Below are 19,353 nucleotides of genomic sequence, written 5' to 3' on the forward strand. Positions count from 1 at the left end.
CAATCATAGCTGGGAATTTTCGTTTTGAGACAGCTCATCCCTGCTTTTCAGCTTTCTCAGCCAAATTATATATTTTCTTTTTTTTTTTTTTTGCTGGGTTTTGTTTGGTGCAGTATTCTGCCGTGCAATGCAAAAACGCGGTAAACGCCGGTTCACATTTTTTGGAAACAATGTATCACAGCAGAAAAACTTGTGTACCTTGGGACAATGTTTTTACAGGATTCTTTCGCAAATATTATCAAAAACTTGACCTGAAATTTTGAGGTACACGGGTAAAACAGTTTGTATTATATGAAGTGTTAAGTTCCAAAAAACGAGGGAAAATCTTGATGGATTTACAGCGTTCTTGCTTAGCACGGCAGTATTGCTCTGGGCAGTGGCGTGGCAAGCTTTGCAATCTATCGATTGATCTGTCATTTAAACCTGTGGAAAAGGATCGATGAACAGGGTGTTTGCAGCAAACACCCTAATAATCGATTCTTTACCATAGGTTTAAATGGCATAACAATCGATACATCGCAATTCACGCCACGCCACTGGCTCTGGGTTATTTTTTGAAGACCATCTGCCATGATAATGATGCTAAAACCTAAATTTTCCAAAAGTGGTAATTAATCAAAATAGTCGACTCAACCATGACTTAAATGATAAAGAATTCCATTCGGTGAAATTGAGCCGAAAGGCACTGGTATAGTTCTTAAGAGTTAAAATTATGGTTTAATGTTTTAACATTTTCCCTAAAGGAACAATTTCCATTCCATCTATTTGGTTCCAAGTCTTTGTCAGTCCTCTAGATAATCGGAGGATGGACTCGAAGGCCTAAATTTTCGGAAAAGGGGACTTAGCCTGAAAAAGTGAACACTTTTTGGGAAGCCTCTGGCAAAACCTTAAGTCTAAGTGGCTTAGCAGCACTACTAAAAACATACATGAATAAATTCAAGCTTCAATTTTATTTTTTTTGTCAAAACAAAGAATGGACTGGGGACATTTTAAAATAGACAGTGAATATTCTTAGACTAACTCCATACAAATAACAACAAAACTCTTGCGAAACATTGAAAAAACAAGAGTTTAACATGTTAAAACTAGTATTATATATATAGATTAAAAAAAACAAATTGATGAATAAAAATGCATGGTCTGCACTGCCACACTTTGATCACATATAATCGGGACTTAATATCAAGTTAGCTATTGAGTTAATTACATAATTTTTTCTACATACTTTGTTCGTGATGAAAAACTGAAGAGACCGGCTTTCAGAATTGCAGTTACAAGAACAAGGGACCTTTTGATTTTGCCATGATGTTATCAGACTGAATGAATGACTAGAAAATTTAGTCGGTAATAAATCATTCATAATTTAGTCATTTTCATCGGTTTAGGATTCTGAGAAAAGCAAATCATTCTGATGTCTTTTATTCTATTCCACTATTTTTAATTGGTCCATGAATTGACCACAGAAAATGTTGTTGGAAACGTATATTGATGACGTCATCAAAAACATCTGTTAATGATCACATCAGAAAACACCTTAATGAGCTCAATAAAAGGTCCATCAGTGAAATAATCAGAAAAGTCATGATGGCATCATTAACCAGATTTCCTGATGACATCGTCCTACCTTTTTCCATGAAGTTTCTTTCATGAGTGGAGACAACATGGGACACCCAAAAATCGGCTTGGCTTTTTTTAACAATGAAGTAAGATAATTAGAAAACAAAACAGACGGCAGACTCCTAAAACTTATTTTTTTCCCCTTTAAATTGATTTCGTATTTCTGTTGTGATAACAATGCAGAAAATGTCTTTATATAACAACAAATGTGCTTTCAACTTTTGCCCCGAGTCATTTTATCTCTAAGACTTCAGAGTTTTAGTTGTCTTTAAAGATTTTTCGTGCATCCTTTCTTTACAGTCAAGATTACGGTAAATGTCTTTAAAAGCAAATGCATACTACATCATAAATGGACTAAAGTATTCATTCATTAAAACACAAATAATGAAACTCAAGATTACATGATGGACATATCAATGGCCAAATTGCAACACCACCTAACTCCGTTTGTGACATTGCAGACTTCTTGTCGTACTTTATTTTTTCTTTGGAAAACGACGAGTAGTAAACGTAATTTCTTTCAAACTTCCCTGATTTTTTTCTCTGTTAGCAGATATGCTGCGCAAATTTCAAGCTATGAAGTTGACTTTTTTCTCTTTAAATAAATAAAGAAGGAGCGGAAATTTTAAAACACTGCATTAAATATAATTGGTTTCGCACCTTGGCCATCGATTTGGTATACGTTCATCAGCCATGGGTGGCAGCCACTGATTAGCTTCACCTGTGTTTGGCGCAACTCAAGTTTCATGGGGGCGTCACATGACCTTAAGTTAAGAAAATGCATGTAAATTCCAAACTTTTCCGCAGCCGTTATGACAGGGTGATAGTTATATCTATATACTGTTAGGATTTTGGAACATTCTCGACATAAGTATTTTACATTTGAATACAGGGTCTGATACCAGCCTTTAATGTCCTACATCTGGTCTAGTGTACCTAATATTTAAATAAAATACTTCTGAATATGATTTATTACAAAAAATATCTTGATTGAGCCGTCTTCATCATGGACACTTCATTTTTCTTCTCTTCGAAAAATATTGAACGCAGAAAGAATACTTGAAACAATGATAAAGAAAAGAGAGAAACCTCTTTTTTTAATGCAAAATCTTAACAAAACAATTCTGCTTCATCTTGTTACACTGGTTCTCAAAACTTAAAGATTAACAGATAAAATGTTCTGATAATTCTCCACTATTCGTATGGAAACTATCCAACATTCAATTATCGTAATTTTTAATAGGTTGCTATTTGAAAATTAGTGGTCCGGGGAATTACTTTTCCTTGCTGTTCAAGATGCCACTTTTGAAAAAGTTGGTGGAAAGTTAAGTTTTTAGCGCTTGTATTAGGCACACTTTTACCGGAGGCACATGAGCAGATCAATAGGAAAAACGTTTATCGAACAGCGTCACATTGCCACTGTCACGACAACAAACAAATTTTAACTTTTAAAGCTCAAACTTTACTTTCTATAACCATTCTCTCAAGAGCAGCATTATGAACAGATAGAAAAAAAGTGATGTCCTTGGACAATTGCTTTGAGGAGCCTGAAATACTTACCTACAAAGGGTCTACTTGGCTGGATTGCCAGTTCCATACTCAGTCCTGTTTCCTCTCTTTAAAATCGTTCGTGCTGTTTCACGCTGGATTTGAGTCACTTTCAGAGAAGGAATCAGGACCAGATAAGGAACTGACTTCGTCACTCACTTCCTCAATGTCATTGTCATCTCCTTCGTTTCGATTGCTGTTTCCAAATTCCTGAAAAATACAAAATTTAAAGATTAAATTGCATCAAACATTTAAGTACTTTAACTGTGTACAATATATTTTAAAGCAGTAAGACACACCAAATGGAAATCCTATCTTTACATTTTTGTCAAATGCCTTATTACATTGTGGTTGACGAACAGAGAGTTCAGGGAAAATTTTCCTTGGCATAGTGGATCGTCTGAAAAATAAATTTTCACATCATCGTCCCTGAGCCCTGTAGACAGGAGGGTGGTTAACTTTCATTTGATTGATTAAGGAAAAAAACCGAGACCTGTGTGATGTGCAAAGATGGATTGATTCAAGGAAATACACTTCAACAGAGAAACTACCAGACCACATATCTTATTTGCGATGTTTAAAAATCTTCGCTCTCATTTTATTTTTGTGAAGGAGAACAAATCAATATCATTCCTTAAAGTTTACAAAAAATTTTCTTCACACAGGAAGAGTAATCATGGCAGTTTTCAAGAATTGGCGCTAAGTAGTTTTCCATCTAAAAAATAAAGCATGATAGGAAGTCCGCAACACAGCAAACTGAGATACATGGTCTGATAGTTCTACCGTCAACTTGCTTCACATGGTTGATCTGTGGGTCTCCGAAAAAGGGGGAAACAACTTGGCTAACACAATCACCTGTAAAACGTTCGCAATGACTTCATTAATGACTTCAATGATGATTTAACTCACTTGCTATTGGACAATTTTAATCAAGCACTTATACTTTGCATGAGAACACTTGTAATCATTGTAAGTATTATTAACCGGTGGGGTATAATTTGAAGGCTCTTGAACTTACATTTAAAATATATTCAGCATTTGATCTATCTTTGAGTTCTAAGGGGAGACCAAAGTGCTGGGAGAAGTTGGGTTGAATTCCAGTGCTTTCACTAATAAATCGGAATTCTGGCTCCTCAAAATCCTCCGAACCTTCCAGAACATTCTTCAGCTCTTCCCAGGAAAACAAGTAAGACTTGGTAAGCTTCTCATTAAACGGATTGAAGTCGACTAAAAATATGTCAGATTTGTTACCTCCGACACGAACAACGTCGAATACATCTGAAACATTTAAAATGATGAAAAACGTAAAATACAATTCAACCATGAAGCACATAATCAAATCAAATGGGGGGGGGGGGGGGGGTGTATTAAGAAAACAAGATGTCAAAAAGAGGAAAAAACTTTTCTTTTATTTTACTGGCATGTTTTACTGGCATGCATCACATTTGATCAAGTAGAAAATGGAAGTTGGTACTGGAAAAAGTTAAATTTTTACCTATAAAACTGCTTTAAAAAAGTACCAAATAAATAACTTGACTAAGAAGATTTTCCCCAAAAATATCTGCTATAAGACATTTCTAATTTTATTGAAATAATAGATACAAGCACAACAAGTATCATGAAATCTGACAATACATCTGCGGAAAATCATTTCCTGATTCAAACTGAAGTCCCACTGGTTTGAAATGAACGAGACATTTCAAATTACAAAGAATCCAATGGATTTCTTAAGTTTTTACTGGCCGTTTGGTTCATTTTTCTATTTGAACAAGCTAACCCCTAGACACTCATGTGTTGTCAACCAGATTTCTGAACCCGCAGCATGTGCACACACCTGCTTCCTTGAAAAAATAATACGAAATGATTCCTTCTCAAATGCACAGAATTACAGAGGAATGGAAATGAAAAATTACTTACAGTTATCCAACTCAAATTTGTTCTTGATATTCTGCTCAAAAAAAGAGCTGACCTCCCTGAGAATATCCATTTTGGAACTGAGAAGGTGCTTATGAAAATCAATGCAGTCTCGTTGAGTTATACCTGTGAAGAAAATGAATAAAATATTGAAAAATCCTGCTCACAAAATTATACATACAAGCAAAAAAATTACACTTGAAAGAGAGGGATTAAATAATGTGTTTTTAATTTTGCAGTCCAGCTATTTCAAAAGGGCTCTGGAGTTATATCTCTACCTACCAGATGCCAATCAAAAGAAGCACCTAAAAATCACGAAAAGCTATCTGTGCTATCTATGTCATGAAAAGTAAGGGCTGAAGGATAGAGTTAGTGATTGGATTAGGCCATTGATTAAGGGTTACAACTGTTGGCTTGTTCATATGATGCGGGGTCACCGAAGCCAATCAACCCTTGAACTGACCGGGCTGCTTATCTGACTCAACCTCTCAGCCACTACTTTTCGTCGCGTGCACTTTAGGGACCTTTGGCCTTTATTTTGAGGCACTTTTTTGACAACCACTGACTTCAAGGGCCCTTAAAAAATGTATAAGATTCTGATCAAAAATAAACGATTGCTTCTCATAATGTTTCATTCACTATTATGACTGCTTCAGAAATTTTTATGGTTCCCAGAAAATGATGGATAAATAACCGCTAAAAATAAAACTTGTTGGCCTTCCCATATTTTGAAATTGAGACGGGCTCTCAAATTGAAACTGATAGTTGGCAGACAATGAATTTATTATGTATATTGTGAAAAATGTTGGAGATTTTGATGAGAGACAGTTACTGAACTGTGTTGGACAAACATCAAACATCATTTGCTTCAAAATTTCCTGATTGCTGTGAATTAAAAAGCCTCTTCTTCAGACCTTTAAATGCTTTGTTCAACATACCATACAGTCGATTATTGATGACAAAACAACGAAACTCTGTTCCAGCATGCATATCCATCCATTTCTTGAGGACCAAAACATACTTCATCTTCCCAAAAGTTTCAGAGTCATCCTGCAAATTGAAAGATATATTTTCGATTAAAAAATTTGTTGGAGAAAATCACGAAGGAGCCTTCGCTTTTAATTTAAAAATAATTTAAGAAACTGAAAAATGTTTTCCTCGTTTATTTAATTTTTTTTCACAAGATTTTGGAGATATTATATGTATGTTCAACATGGTTCAATTTGGCTTAAGTGTTTGAAATTCTAAGTTGCATCCAGAAGTTTTAAGAACTGCAAGCTTCAAACATTCCGTGAAATTTTCCTGCCACATTCGGTACACCATTCAAAGGCATTTTGGGATTTAGAGGGAACAAAACAATTTGTAAGGAAGAAGAAATTGTGAGCTACGTAGGTAGTTAAGTGACAGATTAGTTACCCTTTAAGATAACTTATAATGAAAAAGTTTAGAAACTATGCACGAATGATCGGAAGCTCCAATTGCAAAACTCAAACGTTGAATGACGGCAAATTACTCACCTCGGCAGAGAAACAAACATCACTACAGACACGACTGGAGGCTTTGAGCAACAGAAATACATCCTCTATATTTTTGCACTTCAGTGTTTTACTTGATGTTATCCAGGCTGCATCCTGAAAAGAAAGAAAATTAATTGCTGTTAACGGGCAAAGAAAATACTGGCGAAGACACGATCAGTGAAGACAAAATATCTACTTTCTGGATTGGAGAGGCCTCTTTTAGTACATTTCCAATTACAAAATAAATAAAATAAAGGTTTCAGAGTTGAAGTGAAGAGTCTGTTTTTTTAGCCCTGAATTCTTTCCAGTAGAATGTGGTAAATATCTCATGATGAGAAAATATATTCCAAAAATTTTAGAGCTTATGTAACTGAGAAAAATAAAAGTCATCCTGTAGTACAACTAAACATAATAAATGTGTCTACTTACGGTTGGTGCATGCCAATTCAGTTTGACAAAGACATCACCACCTAGTTCCTTCATACGCCGCTGGAGACATTCACAGAAGGCTGGAAATGAGGGTTGCTGAAAAATTAAAGGATGGTTTTACATTTTTTGGCAAAGAAGAAATTGCTACAAGCTAAAACAAAATTGTTGGAAGTATCCAAGCAGTTTGAACTGTACTTGATACAAATTGGAGCAATTTGTTACTCTATTATTAGTATTATTATCATCATCATAATAACTGACAAGTTCCAAAATCGTGATCCTATTCGTTTTTTAAATTAAGTCAGAAATCAACAGCCAAGTTGAAACTAAAATTAGAAAACATGTTCCAGAGATGTTTAATGGAGATTTGAGATTATAAATTGTGGACTAAAAATTGTATTATGTAACAGAGCAATATTCACCTGTCAGTTGCTATGTCTGACACCATCCTAAAATTCAGACTGATGTTAGATACTATCACCAAACAATGCCACTAACTTGTAAGTTAAAAAAAGTGAAAAATGATTTTTTATGAAAAATTTTAGGGGAGATTTCTTGGATGGTAAGGAAAAATTATGCAAATCTTTATTCAGTAGGATACTTAAACATAGTTGACTGCGTCTATTCTCACAATTCATAAACGAGAGACAAGAAGTTTAAGCTGCTAGAACTGGGGAAAGAAAAGAAGAGACATATATCACATCAGAGAACAGCACCATTCAACTTAAATTTATGTGGTAACTAATGAGCCAACTGTGATTGATGCATTCAGGTTGATGTGACATTTGTCTCTTCTGTTGTTTCCATAGAATACATAGAGTTGTAATGTAAGTGGGAGAGCTGGCGCCACTTCTAAGCAATTTCTAGGTCCCAAATTCCAAGACTCCTGTGCAGGTCACTTTTTCGATACATATTTGATTGTTTGCGATACACGGAGACCCGGCCATGGAACTACTACGTATTCCACACCGCCATTTTAGATCGAATATGTATCGATACAGTGACCCGCACACCGGGCTCAGAACTCATGAAGCAGAACATGGAGCCAGCTCTCCCATTTACATTACGACTGTATGTACTCTATGTTTCTTTCCCAAGTTCTAACTCCACATTTCAATATCTCCTATCTCACATTTACAAATATGATGGAACACATGATATGAGGATGAACTTACTACTATGTATCCTACTCTATTTACTCTTCTGTATTTGGTACTCTATTCTAATCTGTACCAGTCGATTTCTAATAATTTTTATGCATGTAAGTACGACTAGTACAACACTATAGTCGTATTTTGTTTGCCACAACAATTGTTCCCTGTTACCAATTTTGTGTTATTTGCGTCACTTTTTCACAAACAATGAGAGCAAAGCAGCTAGAAATAAGGTTAGAAATCTTGTTAACAAATGTACACAACAGTCATGACATTCTGCAACCTGCTCCGAGCACGTTGCAAGTGTTACGTATCAAAATGTTACGACAGCATTGCCATGTTGTGCAAAAAAAAATTCCAATTAAATAAACCACGCCCCCTCATTTCCGGTAACACTCAAACAAAATACGAATGTCACACACTGATGCGAAACAGTTACGATTGTTACACCAAACAAAATACGTCTAAGTGCTGTAGGTTGTAGATGTACAAATTGTTAAAATTAAAAATAAAATTACCTCTAGTTCTGGAGTGTCTTCAGCTGCTGAGAGCCAGTCAACACCATCATAATCTGCATGCTCAAAACTGGTGTCACAGAAACTGGCCTCTGGATAGTTGGCCTCTTTGGGCAGAATGAGCCCGTCTTCTCGCAGGTATAAGAGAATGTTCTCTGGGATTGGAATTTCAATTGAGTCAAAAGTGACATGAGCAAAACGATCGCCCCACTTGTCATGACCACATACGATAAAGTCATGCATTTCTGCCTCGGACATGGAGCCCATCACCTCTCCGCCATGCTCTCCGTCTTCAGCTCCTGAAACAATTGGATCAAAATTAATGAGACCTCTTGTTCTACTTTTGACAACTTCAAAATTAGAGTAAGATGATGTGTCTACAGATTTTAAGGAGCTTATAGCCTCATGGACCCTTGGGGTGCGTTAACTGCTCAACCACACAAACAAAGAAGAACTTACATTAATTAGGGTCAGGGATGCCTTGAAAAGTTGACCATCTAAAATCAAATCAAAACTGAAACTCATCACGTTACTTCAACTGGAATAATGACAAAGATGTTTCCGTATTAAAACTTACCAAAAGAAGTCATCGTGGGTGGAACAGGCGAGGATTAAAACTGAACAATTCCGTCACTGCGTGACTTAAGTGTTACTTAAGCCCGCACAATATTAAGTGCTTTGAAATTGGTTGGAGTCAGATTGCCTCTGATTAAACTTCTTGAACAGAGGGCTGTGATGTTCTTTTTGCTTACAAATGCCTTTGGACACGATCCGAAGTTAACGATTCCACAAAAAAACAATTCACTGTCATTGATGAGGTAGGTTGAGGAATTAAGTGCACGCTAGAATTTTTATATTAGTATGGGAAAAAATTCAAATGATTGGATGGGACACGAACCAAGAGGAAAGCGTAGAATTTAAAAATTAAAAGCTAAAAGATTAAAACCAAAACATACTAAATTCCTAACCTATAATAACAATCACACCCTCACAAGGTTGCCAGATTACAACGCAAACGCAAACTTGCAAAATATCATGTGCCAACCTGATAAAGTAATTTTTAGAATTTATTGACCATTTATGAAGCTAATATCTATAAATTTTTACTTTTCAACATTTTTAATCAAATTAAATTGTTAGAAAAATGCAAATTAATGTTTTATTGATCACACTGATATAAAAATTATCTGAAATTTTCAGTGTATTATAGTATTGTGAAATTTGAAAAACTGGATGCAAAATGTAAACATGGCTCTAATCAGCTGTGAATCAATCGTAAACAAAGGAAACGCAAGTCAACTTTTTCCATCTTGAAAGCTCCCAGTTTTTTAATTTTTAAGCATCATCGATTAGCGTTTTGAGACCAAAGTCTACTATACTGATTAAATATAGAACAATTTTTACTCTATCGTTTGGTTTCTGCAAAATTACCAACCAGTTATATAGGACTGGTGTGATCATTCTCTGAGTGGTTCAACTGTCCAACGATTTGAGCTTTGGCCTTTTCGAGGTTTGTCTTTTTTTTTTTAAATTTCATTTACCCTTCTCTGTTAATTAATTCACTAAATCATTTCCTTCATTTTATCTTTGCTCCAGTAACAGGTGTGTAGGTGTTACATTCAAACCTGCCTATCAATTCGCAGATGGTTAGCAGTGTTAATAGATAATGGTCAAGGAAAGAATTGAATGAACACCTACCGCATTCCGCCCTAACAGCTAGTCATAGCCCTTAGTTCTAGTCCTTACGCATAATTTCCAGGAAACAAGACCAAAATCAGAACACTATATTTGACTTGTGAGAGTGGTTGGTTGAGCGGCAAGCATTGGCATTGTAGAAATAGGTATAATGTCAGGGTGTCGAGTAACTTCTATCTCATATTTCTTATAGAATCGGCTAAACTTCGACATCTGACTCCTCTGCCATTTTAATCCCAGATCATTGATTGTAAAAAACATGTTTTGCGCAACCATGCAACAATTGTTTGAGGGAACTAAGCACGTGAACGTCAATTTTGTCATGCATAGTGGCTGTCAGCCAGGAAAAGTTAATGAATATCCTCTTTGGTCTATGCTGATCACACTGTAAGAAATTACAGTTTGACTTAGACATGATTTGGTGAAAATTTATGAGGTAAAGATACGGAATCGTCTCGTAGCGGTGAGAGATTAATCTGACACGGAAAACCAAATGGAGTCAGATTCCAAAATTCTACTGTCTTGAGGGTCAGTACTCTGACACTGGCAATCTCTTGCTGAAAAGTTGTGTGTACTATTTTGTAACATGGAAAGAGGTCACCAACTTGTAGAAAATGTAGTTCCAACTATGTGCAAACTTTAACCAGATTCATTTGTTTAATTTTAGGCAAAATGGGTCGCGTATTTTTGGAGCATATAGGTGGTTCAAGGATATTCTCTTGTGCATCATGTGACACAGTTCTCACTAATCGCAGCGAACTTATCAGCACCCGATTCACAGGAGCCACGGGTCGAGCATTTCTCTTCAACCGAGTTGTCAATCTTAGTTATAGGTGAGTAATGTTCTCTCTGTACCAGGGAGAAACCCGTGGAAAATACGGGACTACGGGTCTTGCTTGGAAAGGTGTAAGAGCCAGAGCACTCTAGGACACACTAAGAGAGAAAGCAAGAAAGAAGGAATGGGTTTAGCCTGCAGGTTGCTTAAAGGTCCAAACAAAATTTTTGTTCTCTGCTTCCTCTATGCTGTTCAAAGATGATCATTAGAAATGATGAAAAAGAGTTAAATAATTGTAAGTAATCCATGAGGTATCTAAGCTGCACACAATATCACATGTCACAAATCTCGGAAAAGTTAAAAAGTGTTTTAAAAAGTCACGCTGCAGATCTCAAAGAAACACATTTCAACATGTTTAATGTCACAAGCCAAAAAATATAACTGTCACCAACAAAAGGGTAATTAAATTTATTTACAATCATCATTTTTTTCAAAGAAAAAAAAGGGGAGCCTAAGTAAGTAATTTTATTATCTGAGAGGTCTGAAATTCCTCAAAGGAATTTTTTTAATTTACTCGTGAGAATTTCCAAATCTCAGCGAAAGTTTTACAAATTTCCGAATTTTGGAGGAGATTAAATGTATCTCATCTGCATTTAATCCTGAGGGAAACTTCATTTTTTCTGGAACATTCATTAGTTTTTTGTAAATATATACTTTGATCTTTCTACGAGACTTGGTGGAAACGAGAAATCTTTCAGAATGCTAACTCAAGGATTCTAAGCATCCAGGTCATTAACAAAAACTTTTTTTGCGTTGCTGTTGGAAACATTTTCCTTCAAACAATGCAATCATAATCTGTACATAGATTAGGGTATAGTGTTTACCTCTTCCAAGGGGTACCTCCTCTTTAAGTATCACACCACTAACAGCATACGTTCATTTCTAGTGAGGTTCAAGACAGAGTGATGCTGACTGGACGACACATGGTGCGAGATGTCTCTTGCAAAACGTGCGACACAAAGCTTGGATGGATCTACGAGTTTGCGACAGAGGAAAATCAGCGCTATAAAGAAGGCCGTGTCATCTTGGAGCGAGCTCTCGTCACTGAAAGTGATGGAATCGATGAACACATGGGAGACGATTGACTATCTGCGATCTTTCAGAATGTCGAGGTTTGAAGAAATTGTTGTTCAGTCTAAGAACTTTGGTGCCAGCGTACGCTGCTCCAAAAATAGAGTCTGTTTTCCGTTACTGACTCTCTACGTTTATGCATCTGTAGATGATCGAGGTTTGGTGTCCCAGGCTGAAAAGTCAAATTTTGAAGCACTCTTGCTGTAAAATCTATCTAGTTAGGGCAATTTTTATGAATTAAGAGTATATGCAGCCTCTCAAGAGAAGGAACCTTACCTTCACTTTACTAATGAGAAAAATCCGTCTATTTTGCCATAAGAAAGAGAAATGTCTTCGTTTTCAGTATATTTCTCAAACAGGGCCCGAATTTTGTTGGCTATGGTCGTCTGCAAGTTAAACTTGACTACAAGTTGGGGAAATTATATTATAAACTGGAAGTTTGCGCAAGTTGAGTTTTTTATATAGCAGTCTCAAGCCATCCTTAGTTCCTTAATGGTGCAAACCATTAATGAGCAATCAAGTAACAAAGTCAACGTTCTTGCCTCATCTTGCGGTCGGCTCCAAACTTGGCAACAAAATTTTGTCTTAGAATCATTTTGTCTTTGACTGTCTGTGCGTTAGAAAATTCAAATTTGCTCTACAGTGTAATGAGAGTTTTTATTTATCAAATCTAATTGAATTCAATGTAATGGACGATCTTCAGCCAACTAGTGCAGACAATGCCAAAATATCTTGCATTTTAGTTTTAATAGCTCACAATTTTCACCTAAAATCGTGGGTAAAGTTATTTTTATACGCATGTATAATTAGCTAAACACCTAATGCTGTAAATTCATATCTAAAGTATGCTTCTACCCCCAAATCTTGATATTAAATTGTCATTGCTTTGTTTCTCATAACATGATACCCACACCTATTGATTGACAAGCAGCATTTATTTATTTGATTCCTCACTTAATCAAACAGCCTATATCAGAAGACTCATTCTCTATCCAGAATTCTAGATTCATTAAAAGAGTTTAAAGTGTATCATAAGATTGTTTTTAGTCTCACACTTATTTCAGAGAGGAGCTGCTATTATAATTTTATGCAGCTAAAAAATTCAAGATAGAGAATCAATTTCTCTTTGAATTCTTCAAACATCGTGAAAGGTAACTATTGTCATATTGCACTTGTAAAAACCAGTGAGCTCCATCAAAACAAATTCTGTCAGTTTTGGAGAAAATATTTATGTTTGAACCAACTGAAATTTTTACGAACAAAAATATAAGTCTCAAGTATGAGTTTGGATGTAAAAGACCCATTCTTTAAAAAATCAATTAATTTCAATTACGTTTTGATGAGGGATAATTTTCTTGATCACTGGTCGCAGATCATTGCCCTCTCAAAAAACCTTTTAATTTTTAATTATTATGCTATTTATGCCAAAAAATCTCAGTGCATTATTGAGTCAGTGTTCATATATTAGATATTATAAGGCTATGTATTTTGCGAAGTCACTTTGACCTGCATCGTTTTGACAAATTTAAAAAGATTAATTTGTTCTCAAAGAGAATGATCTTTGTTAAATTCTAACTAGTTATAAAAGACTGCATTTAAAGTAGAAAAATAAGACTTTTTAAATAAGTCTCAGTAAACTCTGTAGGGAAAATCTGTTCATAAAGTAAAAGATTTGAGATGAATGTATGAAAAAAAATGATTGAAGTTGGTTACCTAATTGAACTGCTAAGAAATTCTCTATTTAGAAAATGGGTTCATTTACCATTTGAAGGGGTTGAGATACATTGGAATCATGTATTGGAAAAACCTCATGCATTCAAAAGTATTTAAAAAAAATATCAGTCCTCACAGATTAGTACATACATTCGAGAGTCAAGAATTTCCTGCGATTAATGATAATGGGCCTGTTGCAAACTTTTGCCAGAGGAAAAATGAGAGTTGTTACTCACAGAGAGTGTTTCAAGAATCATGATGAGCGCATCGGCAAAGTCTCTAATGCACTCCTTACTTCACAATTTGCATAAGAAATTTCCGTTTTTTCGAGCTTCCCGCTTCAAAAACGATACCATGGCACAGGTGAACATTTCGTTTGAAGAGGCATTCCATCCAACCCTTGCTTGCAAGGACACTACGCAATATTCATCATAGCCGTCGCCAATTCGCCAACACATATGTGACGGGACAATGATTCTAACCACCTGATAACAATCGGCAAGTTTACATTCAAAAGTTGCAAAAGGCCCATTCGATCAATTGACACATACCATCTCATTATTTTTACTGTTCATAAATATTTCCATCCCGTTAATTTCTCACTCAAAATTGAAAAAAAGCAATTTAGATTATTTATTAGTACTCTCAATGAAGTTCTCAGCTTTAAAGAAAGAGAAATTCTGTGTGAAAGAGAAGATGTAAAAGTTGTTAATCATTCAGTACAACTTTTGGCAACTTTTGCGATAAGAGTTTCAGCCATTAGAAGTGTACATTTGTTCCTAATCTAAGCCCAATACATTATAGTTTGTTTCAAATAACTTCCACTTTAAATTTGTATTTACTTCTCCTTCTTGAATAAATTTTTTGTTAAATTTTTTTTGTATACTTTTGTATATTTGTTCCTCAAGGCGAATAGCTACCTTAATGTTTATTCTCTCTTCCTTACTGGTATGAAAACTACAGTAGTGGGGCAAATTCTCGAGTACTAGATTTCAAATTCTGTAGGAATAAGATAAACTTTCGCGGATAAGTTGCAAGACCAATCAACACAGATCAGTAATTTTTTTATATTCATTTAATCAAACAAATTTTATTTTAAATTATCATGGTATAACTTACGAGAAAAATGTGGGTCTAAAATCTTCTCTTTTCCTTTGATGGAATCAAGGTTACTTAGAATACTGTATCAGACTCAGGAATCTTAAGAAACTAGCAGTAAGGGCTTACAAAGTAAATCATTCACATTTTTACAAACAACACTAACTTTATTCACTGAGAAATCACACAATAAAATTCTAATTTAAAAAATGTTGGAGTGATCATGACTCAATGGTTTGAAAAACTTAGTTACAGTGATATTTAACTACGAATAAATCAGACTTATCAAATTGAAACCATTGATAAAGAAACAAAAATTCAACTTAATTATTTTGGTAAAACAAACAGCTCATTCAATGTAAAATCGAAGGCACAATATTAAAATTATTTTTAAAACTTTGATCAAGGAAACTTTTAAAATAAAAAATGAGGAGTTAATTATCTCAACTCTTAAGAATAACTAGGCAACAATAATAAAATGACATTTTTGAATCTCCTCATCATGAAACCTCTTAATTTTCTCCAAATTAACAATGCAGGTACATACTTTGAATTTACAGAGTGTTTTAAATCAGAAGATGGAAATTTGATTGATCGATTCTGTAGACTGAAATGAGACATGTATGACATGTATTTTTGAGCCATTTTGAGGTGTAATACGAGGGTCATCCAAAAAGTAAGGTTCCCTACCTTGTATCTTCCGAACGAAAAGAGATAAATCAAATCGGTAAAAAAGACATTATTAGGCATACTCTAAGCTTTCAAACAAGCTCAAGTTTTTGAAAATCGGTTGAAGGGTTTCCGAGAAAACTTAATTTTACTGAGACAACCTCCTGTCGCCGCGTGCCCACCTCCGGGGTCAGGATGCGCGGAAAGTCGATTATCTCAGACTCGGGTTATCGCCTCTAAACATCAAATCAAAAAGGACTTTGAAAGTTTTCATTGAGTAGACTGTACCTTACTTTTTAACGTAGTCTCCGCATCTTTTTTGACATTTCTGTTATCATTACAGTAGCTTTTTGACGCCTTCCGCGTAGAAGCTCTCGTCTTGGCTACGAAACCAGTCATTGACAGCGAGCTGCACCTCTTAATCAGCTAGAAATCGCTTTCTACCGTGGAAGTTTCAGCTCGGGAACAGAGAAGTCACCTGAGGCTAAATTGGAAAATTTCGGAGGATTGGGGGAAAATTTCCCACACAAAGCAACTGATTTGTATGTGCAGATCGCTGTCAATGACTGGTTTCGTAGCCAAGACGAGAGCGCTTCTACGCGGAAGGCGTCAAAAAGCTACTGTAATGATACCAGAAATGTCAAAAAAGATGCGGAGACTACGTTAAAAAGTAAGGTAAAGTCTACTCAATGAAAACTTTCAAAGTCCTTTTTGATTTGATGTCTGGAGGCGATAACCCGAGTCTGAGATAATCGACTTTCCGCGCTTCCTGACCCCGGAGGTGGGCACGCGGCGACAGGAGGTTGTCTCAGTAAAATTAAGTTTTCTCGGAGACCCTTCAACCGATTTTCAAAAACTTGAGCTTGTTTGAAAGCTTAGAGTATACCTAATAATGCCTTTTTTACCGATTTGATTTATCTCTTTTCGTTCGAAAGATACAAGGTAGGGAACCTTACTTTTTGGATGACCCTCGTATCTATAAAGAAATTCATTCTTATAATTACAGCTGCTTTTACTGACAAAGTTACATGAAATTTGGGACCGGAAGATATTTTTAAGCACTCTGTATTTTTCTGCAGACAAAGAAGAAAAAACTAAAAAGATGAGGAAGGGGGGCTAGGTCCCCCTAAAAATAAAACTCCCCTTGAAATGGCTCAAATGAAAAGATGACATTGAACAAAATAGTCTTGTTACGATCTAAAGAATCAGTCCCTAAAGTTTCCGCCATTCAGTTTAAGACACCCTGTATACATGGCATCTTCAGAGTGCATAGAAGCAATGCAAACCTATCAATAATATTGAAATTTATTACACAAAGATTTACATTAAAAATTACAAATACTTAAAATTCCAAGAATCACGTAGGTAACTTATTTAGCAGCTTTCACTCATCAGCACTCAATAAACTTTCTTCGCAATGTTTCAATTGCCTCATATAAATTCAAATTCACAAATCAAACTCTGCGTATAGTGATAATATTACAGTATGATGAAATAACGGAGGTGAAAAAATTAGAAACGTGTAAAACAACAAGAAAATAACATTAAACCTCACGGAAGATAGGTGCAGACCGAGTTCCCGAAAGCACAACCAAGTACATTGACATGTTCATAACATCACCTATTTGAGAAGAGGGCCCAATTGTAAATTTTTAATTACAGAAATAAGGCAAAAAAGTTAGTTTCATTCTGCAAAACTCGGTCCAATTATTGAAGATAGCCACAATACAGCGTCTGCCTCACGAAGGAAGAACGGCCCCTGTGCCGTTCCAAAATTTCTACGGACTTTTAATTTTTTGATTCAAGGACCGTCCTACTAATTTGTTTGAAAATTCTGGTGTCTTTCCTTACGCGTATTCGAAGAAATCACTGAAAAGAGCCATGCACAAATTCGCCCGTTTTTGGGCCCTCGAAATTGGGGTCGGTGTGAGGTTTTTTTTCATCTATAGGGTGACCCTTTACACATAATAAAATTTCAGATTGAGTATACGCACCGTTTTTGAGATATGGGGGGGGGGGCAAAGTCCCCGATTTTTACTCATATTTGCAGGTATTTTATAGTCGAACTTCGGCTGCTACAAGGTACCGGATGTAGATATTGAAGCGCGGTTTGCGGTGATTTGTCAAGCTATTTCTGGATTATTTTTTCACATCTTTTACAAACCCGCAAATGGTTTTTCGGGGGGGGGGGGGGGGGAGCTTTATTCATATTATCATGACCGTTCGTATACGTCTTACTGGCATTAATTGCTTCGTTCTCGACTCCTCTCCACGCCGTAATCATGATGGTATTTTCTGTTAGGAATCTTTCTTCTTCTTTATATTTGACCAATTCTAATGTTGTCTCCCCCTTTCTCCCTTTTTAACCTCCCCCCCCCCCCAATTCTAAACACTCCCTCTCAAGTGTATATTCCTGTGCGGCAGATATGAAGGTGTTATTTGTGGGGAATTATTTTCTGTCTTTATGGTTGATAAACTTTGACCCCACCTATTTCCTCCTTCCCCCCTTTACCCCTGTTTCACCCCCCCCCCAATTTCCACCGTACCTTACTCGAAGTTGTCTGCTCCCTCCGCAGCAGAAATGAGGATGTTTCCAGCGAAGAATTTTTTACTTTTTTAAACTCAATACAAGGGAGACACCCCCCACCCTTTTTTCTCTTTCCCATCCCCCCTCACTAGTTCATATTTCCTACCTTATTCCCTCTTTCCACTGCCCCCCCCCCTCTTTTCTCTTTTTTACATGCTTGAATACTTTTTTTTGTGAGAGTATAATAGTTATCGGATAGTGTAATAGTTACCGGAAACATCCTCATTTCTGCTGCAGAGGGAGCAGACAACTTCGAGTAAGGTACGGTGGAAATGGGGGGGGGGGTGAAACAGGGGTAAAGGGGGGAAGGAGGAAATAGGTGGGGTCAAAGTTTATCAACCATAAAGACAGAAAATAATTCCCCACAAATAACACCTTCATATCTGCCGCACAGGAATATACACTTGAGAGGGAGTGTTTAGAATTGGGGGGGGGGGGAGGTTAAAAAGGGAGAAAGGGGGAGACAACATTAGAATTGGTCAAATATAAAGAAGAAGAAAGATTCCTAACAGAAAATACCATCATGATTACGGCGTGGAGAGGAGTCGAGAACGAAGCAATTAATGCCAGTAAGACGTATACGAACGGTCATGATAATATGAATAAAGCTCCCCCCCCCCCCCCGAAAAACCATTTGCGGGTTTGTAAAAGATGTGAAAAAATAATCCAGAAATAGCTTGACAAATCACCGCAAACCGCGCTTCAATATCTACATCCGGTACCTTGTAGCAGCCGAAGTTCGACTATAAAATACCTGCAAATATGAGTAAAAATCGGGGACTTTGCCCCCCCATATTTCAAAAACGGTGCGTATACTCAATCTGAAATTTTATTATGTGTAAAGGGTCACCCTATAGATGAAAAAATACCTCACACCGACCCCAATTTCGAGGGCCCGAAAACGGGCGAATTTTAGCCCTTTTTGTGCAAGGCTCTTTCAGGCAAATTCATGCTACAATTTTTCAGTAAAAAATAAGATATCAGTAAAAAA

General features: G+C 36.1%; 2 protein-coding genes across 2 annotated transcripts; one reads left to right on the top strand and one right to left on the bottom strand.

Moving 5' to 3' along the window:
* Positions 1–931: 931 nt before the first annotated feature.
* LOC109030409 (translation initiation factor eIF2 assembly protein) lies at positions 932–9,676 on the bottom strand. Its single transcript, XM_019041357.2, has 8 exons — positions 9,272–9,676; positions 8,698–8,993; positions 7,026–7,121; positions 6,597–6,710; positions 6,018–6,129; positions 5,083–5,205; positions 4,184–4,443; positions 932–3,375 (listed from the first exon to the last, which is right to left on the bottom strand). Exons 1-8 carry the CDS (start codon positions 9,282–9,284, stop codon positions 3,256–3,258), a joined length of 1,134 nt encoding a protein of 377 aa, XP_018896902.2. The 5' UTR covers positions 9,285–9,676; the 3' UTR covers positions 932–3,255.
* Positions 9,677–9,952: 276 nt separating this feature from the next.
* Positions 9,953–14,884, top strand: Ype (yippee zinc finger protein). The gene is made up of 3 exons (XM_019041333.2): positions 9,953–10,204; positions 11,057–11,222; positions 12,111–14,884. Exons 2-3 carry the CDS (start codon positions 11,062–11,064, stop codon positions 12,307–12,309), a joined length of 360 nt encoding a protein of 119 aa, XP_018896878.1. The 5' UTR covers positions 9,953–10,204; positions 11,057–11,061; the 3' UTR covers positions 12,310–14,884.
* The last annotated feature ends 4,469 nt before the right edge of the window (positions 14,885–19,353 follow it).

This window comes from Bemisia tabaci, chromosome 9, assembly GCF_918797505.1.
Source record: "Bemisia tabaci chromosome 9, PGI_BMITA_v3".
NCBI classification, from domain to species: Eukaryota; Metazoa; Arthropoda; class Insecta; order Hemiptera; family Aleyrodidae; genus Bemisia; species Bemisia tabaci.

What these genes read in the sequence shown, in the direction of transcription:
- Ype (XM_019041333.2), top strand. Translation starts at nt 11,062, where the DNA reads ATGGGTCGCGTATTTTTGGAGCATATAGGTGGTTCAAGGATATTCTCT. An exon ending in GTTGTCAATCTTAGTTATAG is followed by an intron (nt 11,223 to 12,110) that starts GTGAGTAATGTT and finishes GTTCATTTCTAG; the next exon opens with TGAGGTTCAAGACAGAGTGA.
- LOC109030409 (XM_019041357.2), bottom strand. An exon ending in ATGTTTGTTTCTCTGCCGAG is followed by an intron (nt 6,130 to 6,596) that starts GTGAGTAATTTG and finishes TTCAATTTGCAG; the next exon opens with GATGACTCTGAAACTTTTGG. An exon ending in CAAATTTGAGTTGGATAACT is followed by an intron (nt 4,444 to 5,082) that starts GTAAGTAATTTT and finishes TAAATGTTTCAG; the next exon opens with ATGTATTCGACGTTGTTCGT.